Raw genomic sequence first — 14669 nt, 5'->3', positions numbered from 1 at the left:
AGCCCTGCTATCAGACCCAGATGGCCACTGTTTACACAGGTGTTTGCTTAGCCCCCAGCACTGCCTCAGGCTAGTGTATCCTGGGAGTTTGTGCTTTGTGTCCTCCTTTCTCGGCAAGCCACACTGTCAGTGACAACAGGGCCTCTACTACGCAGCTGCACTACAGGTTAAAGAGGCTTGGTGAAGACTGAGGGTAGCCCCGTTGTCCAAAATCAATTCACATGAAAGTTATGTATAGCTCCTGGGTGCCCATATTACCACATGCATGCTTTAGTTTAAAAAATATTTATTGAAGGAATGTACTTGACCACAGTGTTAGCATATCTCCTCAAATCTGTAAACTTTACACCTTTAAGATATCTACAAAGAGTTTATTTACAAGTTTTACAAGAAATCATCACCTCACCAATACTGTTGACACAGTCAAGCTGGGTATTGCCACCTTTCTCTTCATTTCACTCGATACTTATAGAAAGAACACAGAGCACGGGTGAAGTTCCAGCCTAGTGCCAGCGACAGCCCATACAGTAGGATCAGAGGTGCAAATGGGTAGAGAAGAATTACTGTGTTTTTCAAAAAGGGCAATGCTGGAAGGGAAACAAATCCAAATTATTTCTTAAAAATAAAAAAAATGAACATTCCAAAACACGGCTTGCTCTTCAACATATGGGACCAAAAAGCGCATGATACAGGTCTGTGGCTCAAGTGGTAGAGCACTTGCCCGTCACGTCTGAGGCACTAGGTTTGATCCTCGGCACCACATTAAAATAAAGGGGTCCTTCTACAACTAAAAATGTTTTTAAAAAGGTACATGGTGCTGTTTGTAGAACTATAAATACTGTCTTGCTACCCTTAGGACTGAGCGAGGGACATTACAAATACTGACCAGGACAGTGACCACCTCAGAAGCCTATCTTAAGGTACTGAGACAGATGATGATGATGGAGGGGAAAAAAAATCTTAGCCATTTGAAAGTTTCCAGTGCAAAAGCCATTACACTCCCACGGTTCCCAGATATCACTTAGTCCCGGGGCCCCCTCTGCACTCGACTTGGAATGTGTTGCCCACAGGAAGATCCCAGGAGAGTGTTCCCCACATAGAAGGGCCAAATGTTGCACCACAACACCGACCACAACCTTCCCCAATTATGTGACAACCAGAAGCTTGAATCTAGTCACAAACCCGGCCCTAGAGCAGGGGAAGGACTGGCAGTGCCTACGCCAGTGCGGTGAAGGGGATAAGATCCTGGCAAATCAGCTGAGAGCTGGGAACAGCTCTATTCAAAGGACCAGTCTGAGGAAAGTAAAAGCTGCTGACAGCAAGAAGAACAGGAAGGGCTAAAATATGTGGGAGCTCTAGATTTTATTTTCCACTGGAGAGCCTTTTTTGGAGGCTGGTACTGGGGGATCAAACTCAGGACCTCAAACATGCTAGTCGAATGCTCCAGCTCTGAACTACATCCCCAGCCTGACCTCCAGCTTTTGACTCTCCTGCTTCCTGAACAGCTGAGATTATAGGCACGCACTACCTGGCTTGAAAGAGATAATATACTTGAAGACTAATGTAAGAATGTTATTCATATTAAGAAAAATGAGCTGACAACAGGATTTAAGAGTAAATTGGCAGACCAGGCACCACGGTGCACACCTGTAATCCCAAGTGGCTCAGGAGGCTGAAGGAGGAGGGTCTCAAGTTCAAAGCCAGCCTCAGCAAAAGTGAGCTACTAAACAACTCAAAGAGATGCTGTCTTCAGTAAAACACAAAATAGGGCTGGGGATGTGGCTCAGTGGCCAAATGCCCAAGTTCAATCTCTGGTAACAACAACAAAAAAAGTAAATTGGCAAACATATCCTGAGGTCAACAAAAGTTGGGTCTAATTGTCTGTGATCATCTACAGAACCATACACGATCTCAAAAAAAGAAAATGGTGCAAAAAGGTTTTCAACAGCTCCAGTCACAAGCCTGCAAGCCCATACCCTTCCCTACTCTGCCCTGGTATCAGTGACCTGGAACTGAACATGCAGAAAAGACGGGAGACCAACTCCTACCAGCAGCTTGGAGATGTCAGCATGATTTAACACGGTGCCAGGAGATTATGAAATGTGTCATATACCAGCTAGACCACTTTCTAGCTGGGAGACCATAGACTAGTTAATCTTTCGCAGTTTCCTCACTGGAAAATGGGAACAAGTGAACCTGTATCATCATTGTTATAAGGATTACATAATATACTTGGGGCAGGGCCTGTCAGTGCTCCATAATGGTAAACTGGGAGTATGTGTTACAACTTGCCCCCTCCCTGTCATCTACGCAGGCACCCACCCAATTTCTTACGGTACTTACCACTGTATCCTAGGAAGGTTACATAGATGTAATAGCCAACTGCAATCAGCCATAAGGTATTTCCAACTAAATATCCAATAAATGTGTCTGTTAGGATAACATCTGCCAGGAGAAATGCACAGTGAGTCTCTTCCCAGTGCACACAGGGAGCACGGGTGACAGCTGAGAAGTAAGTCTTACTTACGGTTGATGAAGAACAGCTGGATGAAATGCAGAATGACCAGGAGTGGGTAGAAGGCATTGAGGTGCACGTCGAAGGCGTAGCCCCACTCCACGTCACAGTCTCTGCTCTGTCGCTTTACTAGATACTTGTTGGAGATGAACCTAAAAGGTGAGATTAAAATTCCCTTCATAATACAGTAGAATTAACTCTATTTGCACTTATTGCCTCTATAGACCAGACACTGCTCTAGATTCTGGAGCTCAGGGAGAGCTGCGCTCCAGGCTTTCTCTAGAGGGAGGACACGGAACGCTGGCGTCTGTCAGAGGTTGCCATGGAGAAAAGCACAGCAGCAACAAGGGCAGAATATGCACAAATTTTCTAGTCAAAGTTATATTGGGGTAAAGACCAGAGGGCGGTGGTGGCACCTGGCTTCCTGGAGGAAAGGCTAAGAAGGCAGGTGTGCCTGGAGGGACGGACCAGGAAGGGAAGCCCGAAGAGAAAGCGGAGTCAGATTTCCTGGTGCCTGTGGCCACTCTAAGATGTGGCTTTCACTGTTGGTGGAGAGAGAAGCCATGGGGCTGGCAAGCAGTGCCTGGCTGAAATGTTCTGCAGGGTCTCTGTGGCCAGTCTGAGAACAGACTATAGTGACAAGTCAAGGAGGGAGAGGGAAGGCTGCTGCGGACAAGAGCCCAGAGCAGCAGGAGCAACGGAGGTGGGGGATGCAAGACGCTCTGGACGTGGGAGCGGAGGCAACCGGATTAATGTCAGAGGGGGTCTGAGAAATAAGGAAGAGTCAAGGGGAGCCTGGAGCTGGACTGGGGATGTTGAAGGTGCCACCAGCATGGAGTCTGGAGATAGGCAGGAAGTCCACAGCTTGGGGGAGAGCGAGGTCGAACTAGAACAGAAGCTTCAGTGTGGGGGGATCTTGACAGCCATGAGCCTGAAGGATATCACCAGGAGAACACAGTGACCAAGGCAAGACTGAGGCCTGTCAATTCCCTATTAAAAGGTGAGGAGGACAGGAAGAGACAAAGGGAAGAGGGCCAGCGGCATGTCCAGCCACAGGAGTACGAATTACTCAGCTGTCACTGTTCTCTGCGTGGCCACCAACTCAGGTTAAGTGGTGAGTGATTGAAGGGGGATAATGTCCCTGAAACAAAAAGGGAGCTCTTCAAAGAACAACGTGGGTCATTTGTGGAAATTCAATGTACCTTTTCTATGTGCCAAGGCATTTCAATTCAAGGACACAATTAAGAAAATTCTCTTCCTACAGAGGAGATAAAAATAGAAAATAAAGAAACAGGGAGAACATGGTGCAATGTAATACAGTCCCTCACTTAGTCATCTAAAGAGTGGAACCAGAGGCAGGGAAGGGCGGGGAGGTGGTTGCAGGAAGCCGGGTCATGGGTATCCAAAGCCAGTTAGACAGGAGGCGTGAGCTCTGCTCCACAGCACACGGGGTGCCTACGGTTCACATCGATTTATTGTACACTTCACAAAGAACTAGAAGTTCAAAGGTTCCCAACACCAAATATTTAAAAATGTTTAAGGAGCTGGAAATGCTAATTACCTTGATCTGATCATTACACATTGTATATAAGTATCCAATCACTGCAGAGATCACCATAAATATGTATAATTAAATAATTTTGAATGAAAAAGACTTTCATGTAATAGCATATGGCTCACCCCCAGGAGCTCTGTTCCCCTGCTCACCGTCAATGGGAGAGAGTTATTCCTTCAGAGAGCTCCAAGACAACCGTGGCTTCCCCTCCCACCTGCATCAAGGATACCACTCACATCCACATCTTGGGCCAGACTCTGGTCTCCAAGTTTCAAATCAGAATAGAGACCTCAGGCCCATTGACCCTCACTTCCACTAAATACTCCCCATGCACCCTGAACTCCACGGGCCCCCTGAGCTCCGCACACCTGACATGGCATGCTCATTTGCACTTGTCGCAGGCCATCCTGAAGGAGGCTCTGGCTGCCCCATCTCTTTCCTGTCCCTCACCATATCCTGTTTCCATGGGATGCTCTTCAGTCCACCCCACTGTTACCACCACACTACTCTGGGCACCCTCTGCTCTTGGCAGAGCCCCTGCCAACTCTCTGGCCTTGACCCTTTTCCACCTCCTCGTTCACTGCCAGGGAAGACTTTGCCTAAGCGTGAAACTGACATGATTCCCTCCCTTCCGAGCCCCGAGCTCCACTTCTCTACCCTCCAGTCACACGTGCAGCCTGGGAGAACAGGTCCTCTTTTTTCTGAATGGCATCGAGGTTGACTTCTCTAGTCTCATCTCCTCCCTAGTCACCCTCAGGGTCACTCTCCACCCTAGACCTGGCATGCTGTCTCTCACTTCTGTGCCTCTGCACCTGCAAGTCCAGGTACCAGCGGTCAGAGGTCCCATGTTTCCCCACCCACCACCTCATGCTGGTTCCAGTGGACCTCTGGTAGGGCCACAGTTACATGGAATCCTTTCTGGTTTTAGTTCCTCACAGGATTCACAGCTCAAACACTGGTTCTCAAAGATAATATCTATTTAACTCATACTATGATATAAATTCATATCGAAAGTGCTCAATTGAACAACACCGTTTCTGGGGCCTCCAGAATCACTGCATTCAGGGCAGAACACTTGCTATAAACGATTCCTTTGAAAGCCTCATTTCTCGATTTTTTTGTTTTTCATAGACTGTGCCATTTTCCTGGGTAGTTTTGTAATAAATGTAATTAGTTAGCAATATTAATTATGGCCTCATTTAAAAACTTTACATTAATAGTACAAAGCATTTATTAACTACCTAGTACATACAAAACCTGCACTTTATGAGTCAGAAGTTACAAAGAAAATAAAAGGTTGGCATCACCAAAGGTTCCAGTCTTGAAGTTTTGTTTAAGATATTAATAGCTACATTAGACTTAGCACTTAAGTACATTCCAAGTGCTTATTATACCACAATCCTCTCAAAAATCTGACAAAACAGGTAATTCATTTTACAAAAGGTAAGACTTGGACTACGCATGACACAAATGGCTGCGCTGGCATTTGAAACCAAGTTGCGCTGTGACTAAAATGTTCCATCCTGTTTTCCTAATACAGGGGCCACCACTCCATCTTGGTGTCACTTTCCATCAGGTATGTACCTCTGAGGTGAACAAATGGAGCCTCCACAGTAACTGCAAAGCCAAAGTTAATTACTTACCACATTAAAGTTGATATCAGAAGACCAACACCCACACAATCTATGAACACGACCCATAGGAGAAGCTTTATCGTCTCAAAAAATCCCATGTCCAGCACAAAGCCAAATCCTATAGTGGATACTGAAAGAAAGATTCACAAGATTCACTCAGATACTCGCTGGGTACAGGGCACTGGCCTTGGTGTCAGGGTTTGGTCCTCACACGCCCCCCAAAGGCCCATGTACTAAAGGCTCAATTGCCAACCCTGGTGCTACCAGGAGCTGATAGAACCTTCAGGAGGTGGGGCCTAGTGGAAGGAAGTTAGGTCACTGGGAGTGTGCCCTTGAAGGGGAGATTGGGACCCTGACCCCTTCCTGATTCCTGGCCATTGGGAGATGAGCAATTTTACTCTATCATGAACTCCCCACCATGATGTTTTGCTTCAATACAGTAACAGGGTCAAGTGACCATGAATTCAAACCTCTGAAACTATGAGCCCAAATAAAAATTCCCTCCTTATAAATTGTTTCTCAAGTATTTTGTTACAGCAATGGAAAGGCAAGTGACACTCTTGGTCTCCAAAGACCCATAGTCTAGTGAGACAGAGAGATCAAAACAAAACTCCCAGGATGTGTCATATGTAACTGCTGTAGCAACCGGGAACCACCCTGGGCTATAGATAGATTGTTTGTCAAGGTAGGTAGTTTACCGTGACAGGCCAGCATTCCAAACACCACCGGACAGAAAAGGCACTCATGTATTTTAAGTCGGTTAAAAGTGAAAAACACTCTATCACTTGTGACTGATGCACTTTCATTATACTACTGGAGAATTTAAAAACAGGTTTTCAAGTTCATGTTGGTATTTTGGAACTCTCTGGATTTACTTAATCGTGAAATACCATGTCCAATCCTGACATTCCTTTTCACAGCAAGTTGGAGTTTGGGTATTGGTTAACTATAGTTAAAAGACATGGAGTGAATTTTTCCCCCTGCTCTTCAAGGTCCCAAAGCAGTAATTTAATTTACTCTGGCATTGGACTGAGACCTGTAGAACTAGGAAAAATTAACCTTTCCTGTGATTTTTGAAGGTACAGAAAAAACAGCTTCAGATATCCCCAAATTTGAACCCAAAACACATTATATCAAAGGATCCTTCAAATGATAAGCCTAATCTGAAAAGCTCAATTTGTTCTTCAACTCTATTGCAGAAACTAACACTTACCACAGAGCCAGATACTTAATAAGACCAAGAAAGCAGGATCATCTCTGGCCCACTGGTCCTTTGTCTGCTTCCGGTAATGAAAGTTCCTATAAACCCTCTGTGGGGAAGTGAACAGGTAGAGCATCTGCCAGGCAGCAAACTCAAAGTCCATCTGGCGAAATCGAAAAAGCCTCCTGAGGTATTTGTAGCGTTTAGCTCCAGCCGTGTGTCTTGCTGCATCCCTGGAATTCAAGACTCCGTTCCCCTGCACTGAGGAATTCACGGAAGTACTTGGTAACATCTTCCTAGATGGAAGAAAACAATTCTTTTACACGCAATATGAAGAAATGTTTGGCTATCAGCACCCCTCTTCTGTGTTATTTGGCAAGGAGGTCACTTTACATTTTCTCTTCCACCCTTCAGAAGGGTCAGGGGTCAAAAGCAACTGGAGTTGGTTCTGAGGCTTGTCTTGAGGCTGGAGAACTGCTACCCACTTCAGGCCAGGGCAACACTATGGGATTCAGAACCATCTAACACTTATCCAGGGTCCAGGCTGTTCCCACACTTCACCTCACTCGATCCTCAGACAGCCCTCCCAGGTAGCTAATGTTGGCAGAGGGAGAGGCACAGGGAGGTGAAGTGACCTCCCTATGAGCACGAAGACAGTGATGGAGCCACGATTGGAACGTAACCACCAAGCCCTTAAGGGAAAACCTTAGTTGAAGCCGATTAGAACGCAACGTTACCGAAGAGGTACAATAGCTTTTCCACACAGGTTCATCAGCGTAAGGCCAGCAAGCTCCTTGTTCATCAGAATGCGACATAAAAACAAAGCAAATATCCAATCCCTAGCGCTTTACTCCCAGGGCAGTTCAGCAGGAGGCATGACAGCGTGGGAGACCAGTCGGCCAGGCCAAGGCTGGTGAGCGCAGCCCGACCCCCACGCCCAGCAGCCCGACGCCCCTACTACGCTTCGTCGGCCTCCGGGACGCGGACAGTGCCCCAACCCGCCCCGCTCTTCTCCATTCGCCCGGGGCCTCGGGTATGGCTGCCAGGTTTAGCAAATAAAGGTACAGACCGCCCAGTTACATTTGAATTTCGAGCAAGGACCGAATTAGGAGTCCCACGCAACATGTCGGACATGCTTATACTAAAAACTCTATCTGAGATTCCCATGTAAATGGGCGACTTTGATTTTCTCCAGGAACTCGACCGCGGGCCTGAGGCCCGAGAGGGGCCGGACACGGGCATGGTCACTCCCCAGGCGCCGTGACGCGGGGCCGCGAGCAGCCGGAAGACACGGCCCCTGGCGCGAACAACAGTGGCGCGCGGGCGGAGCAGTCCTCGGGGCTCACCTGGAGCTCTATTGCGGCCTCGGCCCGGAGCCGAGCTACCCGCCACCTCCGACTAGCAGCCGAGCCCAGCCGCTGCCCGGGCGACTTCCCTTCCGCAACGTAGCCGGCGCTCGGGGCGCGTCTGGTTGACATCACGAGCGCCCATTTCCGCTACGCATGCGCTGCCCCTCGGGACTCGGAGTATCTTCCGCCCGACCGGGGAAGACCTTCCGGAAGTTGTTGTAGTATCTTCCGGTGCCTTCCGCTTGGGGTGTCACTCGCACCTAGCCAGTGGTAGGGGTTGAGCACCGAGAGGGTCGCGCCGCCGCGGGCGGGAGGCGCCGTCATGCCCCGCTATTACGAGGACAAGCCGGAGGGCGGCGCGTGCACGGGCGTGAAGGAGGACCTGGGCGCCTGTCTGCTGCATTCGGACTGTGTGCTCCAGGTAGCGCGGGGCGCTCTGGGTGGTGACCGCGTCTGCAACCTGTGGCTGGGCTCGGCGAAGGCCTCCCAGTCGGCCCGCGGTGGCGGTCCTGTCCAGGGTGCAGGGCACAACACCAGCTGCTCCCCGTAGGCAGATCTCCTAAGCTCTCAGGGCCTCAACTCCCCGCCCGCGTGGAGAGGGAGATACGATGCCCGCCCCTTGGGCTTTTGTAAATAATAAGCGGTTTCGGTTCAGGAAACTTTTTTTTCCTGGAGACATAGAGGAGACAGGTTTTTTGCTTGCTCGAAATTGTTAAGAGACTTCCATAGTCTCTCACGCTGTTCTGGCCAGTAGTTTCTCCTGCCTGTGCTCAGTCGTGCCTGATCCCGTGTTATATTTGTCATGTGTTGGTTTGAATTTGTTTCTGAGTTGAAGTGCTCTGTGTGCCCAGGTGTGAACTTGTAAATGAAGCAGCTCAATATTTTCAACATTTTGTATATTTCCTTACATTCTTCCCCCACAAGTCACCAGTCTTCTCAGTGAGCTTCAAAGTTGACCTAGAACCTGGGTCCTGGTTTAGAGCCCAAGTAAAGCCCACAGGTGCTTCTTCCAATGACAGGACCTATGAGAGGGCAATCAGTTGTGTGCAATTATCTTTGCTTTAGGGGATGTCATTTCAGAAAGCTGCCCCCAAATGGACATCTACCCTTTATCAGTGTTTGAGTCACAACTTATATTCTGTTCATTGCTATTTGCAGCCAGTGAGGATCTTAAATCATACCAAATGGCAACTAAAGCTAGAGTTTAGAAGGCAGTAGTGGGGCAAAACATTGAACTTTGCAGGTTCATAACAATCTACTTGGGTGGTGTCCCTGACACCCACTACACACTATTTCTCACCAGGGACTCAAAACCAAGGGAAACTGCTGAGGTCTGTATCAAGTCTGTATGGCCACTTCATAAAGATTTTTGGTTCCTTAGTTTCTGGAGTAAAGAAGTTAATTGATCATATGGCCGGTGGGTGGTATAGTCTCTTCTTGCTAATCTTTAACCACCTGCAGCATCTTAAGAATGTCGGCAGGAATTCTGACACAAGTGAATATTTAGTTATAGGAGCTGTCAAGGAAGAGAGTCAAGGAAATAGAGGGGCCAGAGAAATTCAGGATAATGATGGTAAGGCTGTAAGTTCCAGGAATCTGGCAAGGAGAAAGTGATTCAAAAGTCATTTCTGGGGTAGACTTAGGGTTTCATGACTCCTGGGAGATCAAAATGGTTGAGGCAGCCACAAGGTTGGCTCTTGGGCTCAGCATGTTTGGGAGCACTGGCTGATCTTGAGAGCATTAGGACATAGGGTCAAACATTACAGAGACCCACAATAGTCGCTTAAATAAGGTAGAGAATTTTGGCGTTTGCTCATATGCCTGTAAGGCCTGGGTGGTTTCTCTGTCTTCCTGGGCCCATACATTCTTGATCTTATGGCTGTGAGTCCTGTGATGGTAGACAGGATGTTACTCTCATAGTCCAAGATTGCCTCGATCCTACATCATCAGAACTTGTAATCTTAGGGAGTGAAAGGGGCAAGCCTCTTTAAGGACCAACCCAGAAGTTTTACACGTTTCCCACACATTCCATGGCTAGGACTTGTCCCATGACCACATCCAGCTGCACAGGTGACTGGAAAACTTAGCCCAGCCACATGCTTGATAAAAAGGAAGAGTGGATATTGAGGGATAACTAGTCTGTCATTGGGAGTGGAGGGGATGAATGAACGTTTCAGCTCTAGTGTATCTAGATGGATCTTTCCACCAGGCAGCCCCCAGCAATGTAAGTTGAAGGCTTGTGAAAATGGTAACGTCTTGGACATGGTTTGAGGAGGCATCAGCTTAGTCTTTTGTCTACCCCCACTTGGTCAGCACCAACCATCTGCACTGCTTCAGAGTTTGGGGAGGAACACAGTGGTGCCAGGAGACTTTGCCACTCACTGATGTAGATGATAGTTGAAATCCAGGACCTAGGGAGACATGGAGTAAACGTGGCCACGGTTTCTGGAAATAGGTACATAGACATGGTACCCTGTAGCTTTTTCCATAATGGAAACCAGGGGAATGTGACTGTCACTGGCAAACAGGCATTGGGGGAGTGGGTGGAGAGGCAAGATCTGGAGGGGAAATCCCTCTGCAGAGCAGGCGAAATCTGGGTTATCTTCCTGGAGGGAGCCATCTAGCCTACCTCGTCAACATCCATGGGAAGTGTTTAGTTAATGGTGTTCTGATTTTAGGGTGCCTAATTCACAATTTTCACCCATAAAGAGATGAAGATCCCAGTTTCTGGATTTTTATATAAGCATATTAAAGAGCCTCAAGGAAAACCAGTGTTTTAAAAAACTCAGGAACCCCTCCAAATTGGACAATTTTTGTCATTCTGTCCGTTCCTCTCTAAGCACCAATAGTCAAAATGAATGAACTATTTACTATGTAACTGTTTTCCTCTTAACATTTTTGAATATAGCTATTTTCAGAAGGACAGTTGCTTTGTGAAATTCCTAGGCATTTATACTGTTTTATTTGTCACAGGAAGGAAAATCTCCTCGGCAGTGTTTGAAGGAAGGATACTGCAAAGCTTTGAAGTATTCATTTTTTGAGTGTAAAAGATCAATGGTAAGTGGCTAAAGATTTTTAAAAGCTTATGTTACAAATCAGCTACCTGGAGTGAAATGTGTGAGAGACTTAAGAGTCATCAACAGGTTGCAGTGTGGTATCATTTGGAAAAAAAGGATGTACACGTTTCTTCATCCTGTGAGTTGAACGTTAGGGTTCGTGAAAGCCCCCAGCCTTTCTGTCATCCTGTCATGATGCTGATAAGTCACTGACCTTCATGAGTTTCTCCAAGTGTGAATCTCGGCAAGTACAGGTGGGTAAAAGTCAGTGGTGTTCCCTGTGAACCCAGGTCGTTGGCAGTTACACAGGGTCTAGGGTGTGTGCCCTTCTGCCTTAGGTGACAAAGAGAAAAATGTCAGTGTCTGTCTGCATTCTGAAGTGGTGGTCATGGATGTTGGCCCAGCACACATTGCTGACCTCTTGGTTCTGGGCCAGCATTCTTTGATCTGAAAGATCCAGAGAGATTTGGACTGGGAACTGAGAGCCTCTTCTTGGAGAGAGAAGCATGAAGTTGGAAATGTAAGCATGCCTCCAGAGAAGGCAGCAGCGGGAACTGAGCCTGCTTCTGTTATTGAAGCACACTGCAAGTTCCTTCCCTTTATCCACAAAGGAAATGAGAGGTGAAAGAACTTGAGAACATCGGCCAGCAGATCTGATCCAGGGAGGGGGTGAAGTTAGACTAAATTTGGCCACACTCTGTTTTCCTTTTTAAGTGTCAGTTTTCTGCCGTTAGGCAGAGGATTTTCTTGCCTTGCCTCATATGGTTTTGTTACTCATATAAAATGCAAGCCTTTGACTTGTGAAGAACTTAAGCATGTTTCAAGCATTGAGGAATCATAAGGAATAGTTAGAGTAGGAGATCGATGCGTTGTACTCTGGAATCATGAAATGACTCAACAGTAAACTCCCCAAAATTCCCTGCTGAAAGCTCAGGCTTGGATCTCCAAAAGATTCAGAAATCATAATCCCCCTGCAGAAATTTTTAATCATAGATTAAACAATGAAAGTGCTTCTGATTGCTGTCAGTTCAAGGCAGAGCTTCAGTTGACACTGGGAAAGACCGTCTAAGGAAGTCTCTAGCAGACTAGTAGATCCTACACCCTCTCCAAGACTGTGCCTCCTTGAGTCTTCCACAGTGAGTGGAATCATGTCACTCTTCATGACTGCAATGCCATTATACAAGCTTGACAAAACCTAATCATTTGAACATAAACTTTAAATAATGGATAATTTTGCTTAGTTTCAAGACTGAGTTTAAGTCCCACTGAGGGTGAGACAAGAATTTGAATCTGCTGTTTCCTCAGTATGAGCAGACAATCATCCTGATCATGATTCCCAGGTTTAAAGATTTTTATTTCTTTGAAAATATGGTTCTTAGCTACTTTATGTTGTGCTGAGATGAATGAATGGCTGGCTGTTCCAGGGTGGCTATGTTGGACTCATAGATAAGGCCTATCTCCCAAATAATTCCTTCCTATGGAATTTCTGGGGAATGGTGTTGACTTCCATGCAGCTTCGTTGTATGATTTCAGAACATTTTCTCTAACCACCACGGTTAAGAAGTGGATCTCTGTGAAGCTTAAATCAAATAACATGCTGTCAGCCTAGGAGGTTATGTGCATTACGGATCTGTGATCCCAAGATGACTGTGTCTTAATGTTTCTCAGGGTTCTGTCCCCTTTTCTCAGTTGGTATTGATTTAAAGATTTCCTATAGGGGCTGGGACTGTGGCTCAGTGGTAGAGCGCTTGCCTAGCACATGTGAAGCCCTGGGCTTGATCCTCAGCACCACATAAAATAAATAAATAAAACAAAGGTATTGTGTCCAACTACAACTGAAAAATAAATATTTTAAAAAAGATTTCATATACATTTGAATATTAACTGAAATAAAACTTAATGAAGGCAGGTTTGCTGAATGTATGTTTAGTTTAAAGAAAAAGATAAATATAATTTGGATTCTACTCAAGAAGAAAATCACCTTGAAGTGAAACTTGCTTTTTAGTGCCATCTTTATAATTTTTTTTTCTTGGTAGCTCTTGACAATTGCCTTTTTTGATTTTATTGGAAACTGGTTCATTTCTCTAATGTGGTAACTGACACCCTTTACCAAAGTAGTTTTTAATTAATTACACCATATCAAATTTGATTAAATTGTTCATTTATTTTCAGTTGGATGCCAGATCAAGATTCAGAGGAAGAAAAGGATATTGATACCATTACGTTGAAAGCAAGATGAAAACACCAATGGATTTTTCCACAGAAAAGCCACAATAGGAAATAATTTTTGCTACATCTGTTTGGTTGAACCAGTTTTCCCTCCATGGAACACTGGAGAAATTGGATGAATTTTGGTTTTGAACATGTATAAAGCAAATGCTTCTCTGAATCTAAGTTATTTTTAGAAGATAAGTTTAATTGAACACTTATAGGCCTGGAATATAATGTGTTTTGAGATTTGTCCTAAAGTACAGGAAATGGAAAAACTGTTATTTTCAAACCTGACTCTTTAATCATATTACACCATTTATACATCTGGAAGGGACTAATGTGACACTGGAGGCTGTCCACAAGATGTTTATTGAGAAAGTTTATTTAATCTATCCTGTTTAGTTCTAGAATAAATTGGTTCCTTGGAGAAGAAATGCTTTATTTGCATTGATTCATGAGGCTGAAGTAAAACCTCAGAACTTTGAAATCTGCCATAGGGCCTAGCTGGATCCCAAGCCCCACACAGTGTTGCCAAGGACTCTTCTATCTCTGACTGATTTTCCCTTTCCTGGTTTCATTTTTAGGGTGGCATACAGGACCAGTATCAGCTATAAGCTCACATCCTTAAGATCTGTTATTCAAAAAGGAGAGAGTGAATTTCCCTTTCCAAGGTCCACAAATCAAATCCTACTGAAGAACTCTGGTCTTCCCTGGGTCACCTGCACTGTGATTGACCACTCCCAGCAGATTCCCAGTGGTGGAATGGCAGGCCTCTTCCCTGAAGGAAAGGGGGATTTTGAGTACACGGAAACAACCGGTGTGTACTGTAGACAGCAGATACAGAAAACATGAAGTGCAAGTTTCAGATTATGGTAATTTTATCAGGATCACTTAATACAGAAGAGAGCCAAAACCTTTAAATAAAACTTTAGGTTCACCTAAAGTTGTGAGAATTCCCCAAAATGCCACTGAAGTCTGCTGTGTATGCTGCTTTTCACTGGGGAAGGGAAGGTGGTGGATTTCTTCAGCGACTCCTTATACCTGTTTAAGTGGTTATTGCAGTGCTGGGCTGGGCCTCAAGGCCTTGCACTGTGCTACCCACCCCCCACAGTGCTACAACTTCTATTAAATGTAATTCTGATAAACTC

The 14669-nt window shown here is 45.8% G+C and overlaps 2 protein-coding genes across 3 annotated transcripts; one reads left to right on the top strand and one right to left on the bottom strand.

Annotated features, from left to right (window-relative positions):
* Positions 1 to 269: 269 nt before the first annotated feature.
* Positions 270 to 8360, bottom strand: Unc50 (unc-50 inner nuclear membrane RNA binding protein). Of its 2 annotated transcripts, none has more exons than XM_076833500.2 (6): positions 8252 to 8360; positions 6918 to 7201; positions 5714 to 5834; positions 2528 to 2667; positions 2344 to 2445; positions 270 to 587 (listed from the first exon to the last, which is right to left on the bottom strand). In XM_076833500.2, exons 2-6 carry the CDS (start codon positions 7195 to 7197, stop codon positions 451 to 453), a joined length of 780 nt encoding a protein of 259 aa, XP_076689615.1. In that variant the 5' UTR covers positions 7198 to 7201; positions 8252 to 8360; the 3' UTR covers positions 270 to 450. The 2 variants fall into 2 exon arrangements, with proteins under 2 accessions (XP_076689615.1, XP_076689616.1); XM_076833501.2 differs by having other exon boundaries at positions 6918 to 7197.
* Positions 8361 to 8454: 94 nt separating this feature from the next.
* On the top strand, positions 8455 to 14669 carry Coa5 (cytochrome c oxidase assembly factor 5). The gene is made up of 3 exons (XM_076833217.2): positions 8455 to 8675; positions 11228 to 11311; positions 13483 to 14669. Exons 1-3 carry the CDS (start codon positions 8577 to 8579, stop codon positions 13522 to 13524), a joined length of 225 nt encoding a protein of 74 aa, XP_076689332.1. The 5' UTR covers positions 8455 to 8576; the 3' UTR covers positions 13525 to 14669.

The sequence above is a fragment of the Callospermophilus lateralis genome, chromosome 14, assembly GCF_048772815.1.
Source record: "Callospermophilus lateralis isolate mCalLat2 chromosome 14, mCalLat2.hap1, whole genome shotgun sequence".
Classification (NCBI taxonomy): Eukaryota; Metazoa; Chordata; class Mammalia; order Rodentia; family Sciuridae; genus Callospermophilus; species Callospermophilus lateralis.
This window is presented reverse-complemented; position numbering and strand designations above follow the sequence as displayed.

Excerpts from the sequence above, each read along its gene's own strand:
- Unc50 (XM_076833500.2), bottom strand. The coding sequence starts at position 7,197 with ATGTTACCAAGTACTTCCGTGAATTCCTCAGTGCAGGGGAACGGAGTC. Across the intron at positions 2,668-5,713 it reads CTGATATCAACTTTAATGTG|GTTCATCTCCAACAAGTATC; the intron begins GTAAGTAATTAA and ends CTCACCTTTTAG. Across the intron at positions 2,446-2,527 it reads CCAGCTGTTCTTCATCAACC|ATGTTATCCTAACAGACACA; the intron begins GTAAGTAAGACT and ends TTCTCCTGGCAG.
- Coa5 (XM_076833217.2), top strand. The coding sequence starts at position 8,577 with ATGCCCCGCTATTACGAGGACAAGCCGGAGGGCGGCGCGTGCACGGGC. Across the intron at positions 8,676-11,227 it reads ATTCGGACTGTGTGCTCCAG|GAAGGAAAATCTCCTCGGCA; the intron begins GTAGCGCGGGGC and ends TATTTGTCACAG. Across the intron at positions 11,312-13,482 it reads TTGAGTGTAAAAGATCAATG|TTGGATGCCAGATCAAGATT; the intron begins GTAAGTGGCTAA and ends ATTTATTTTCAG.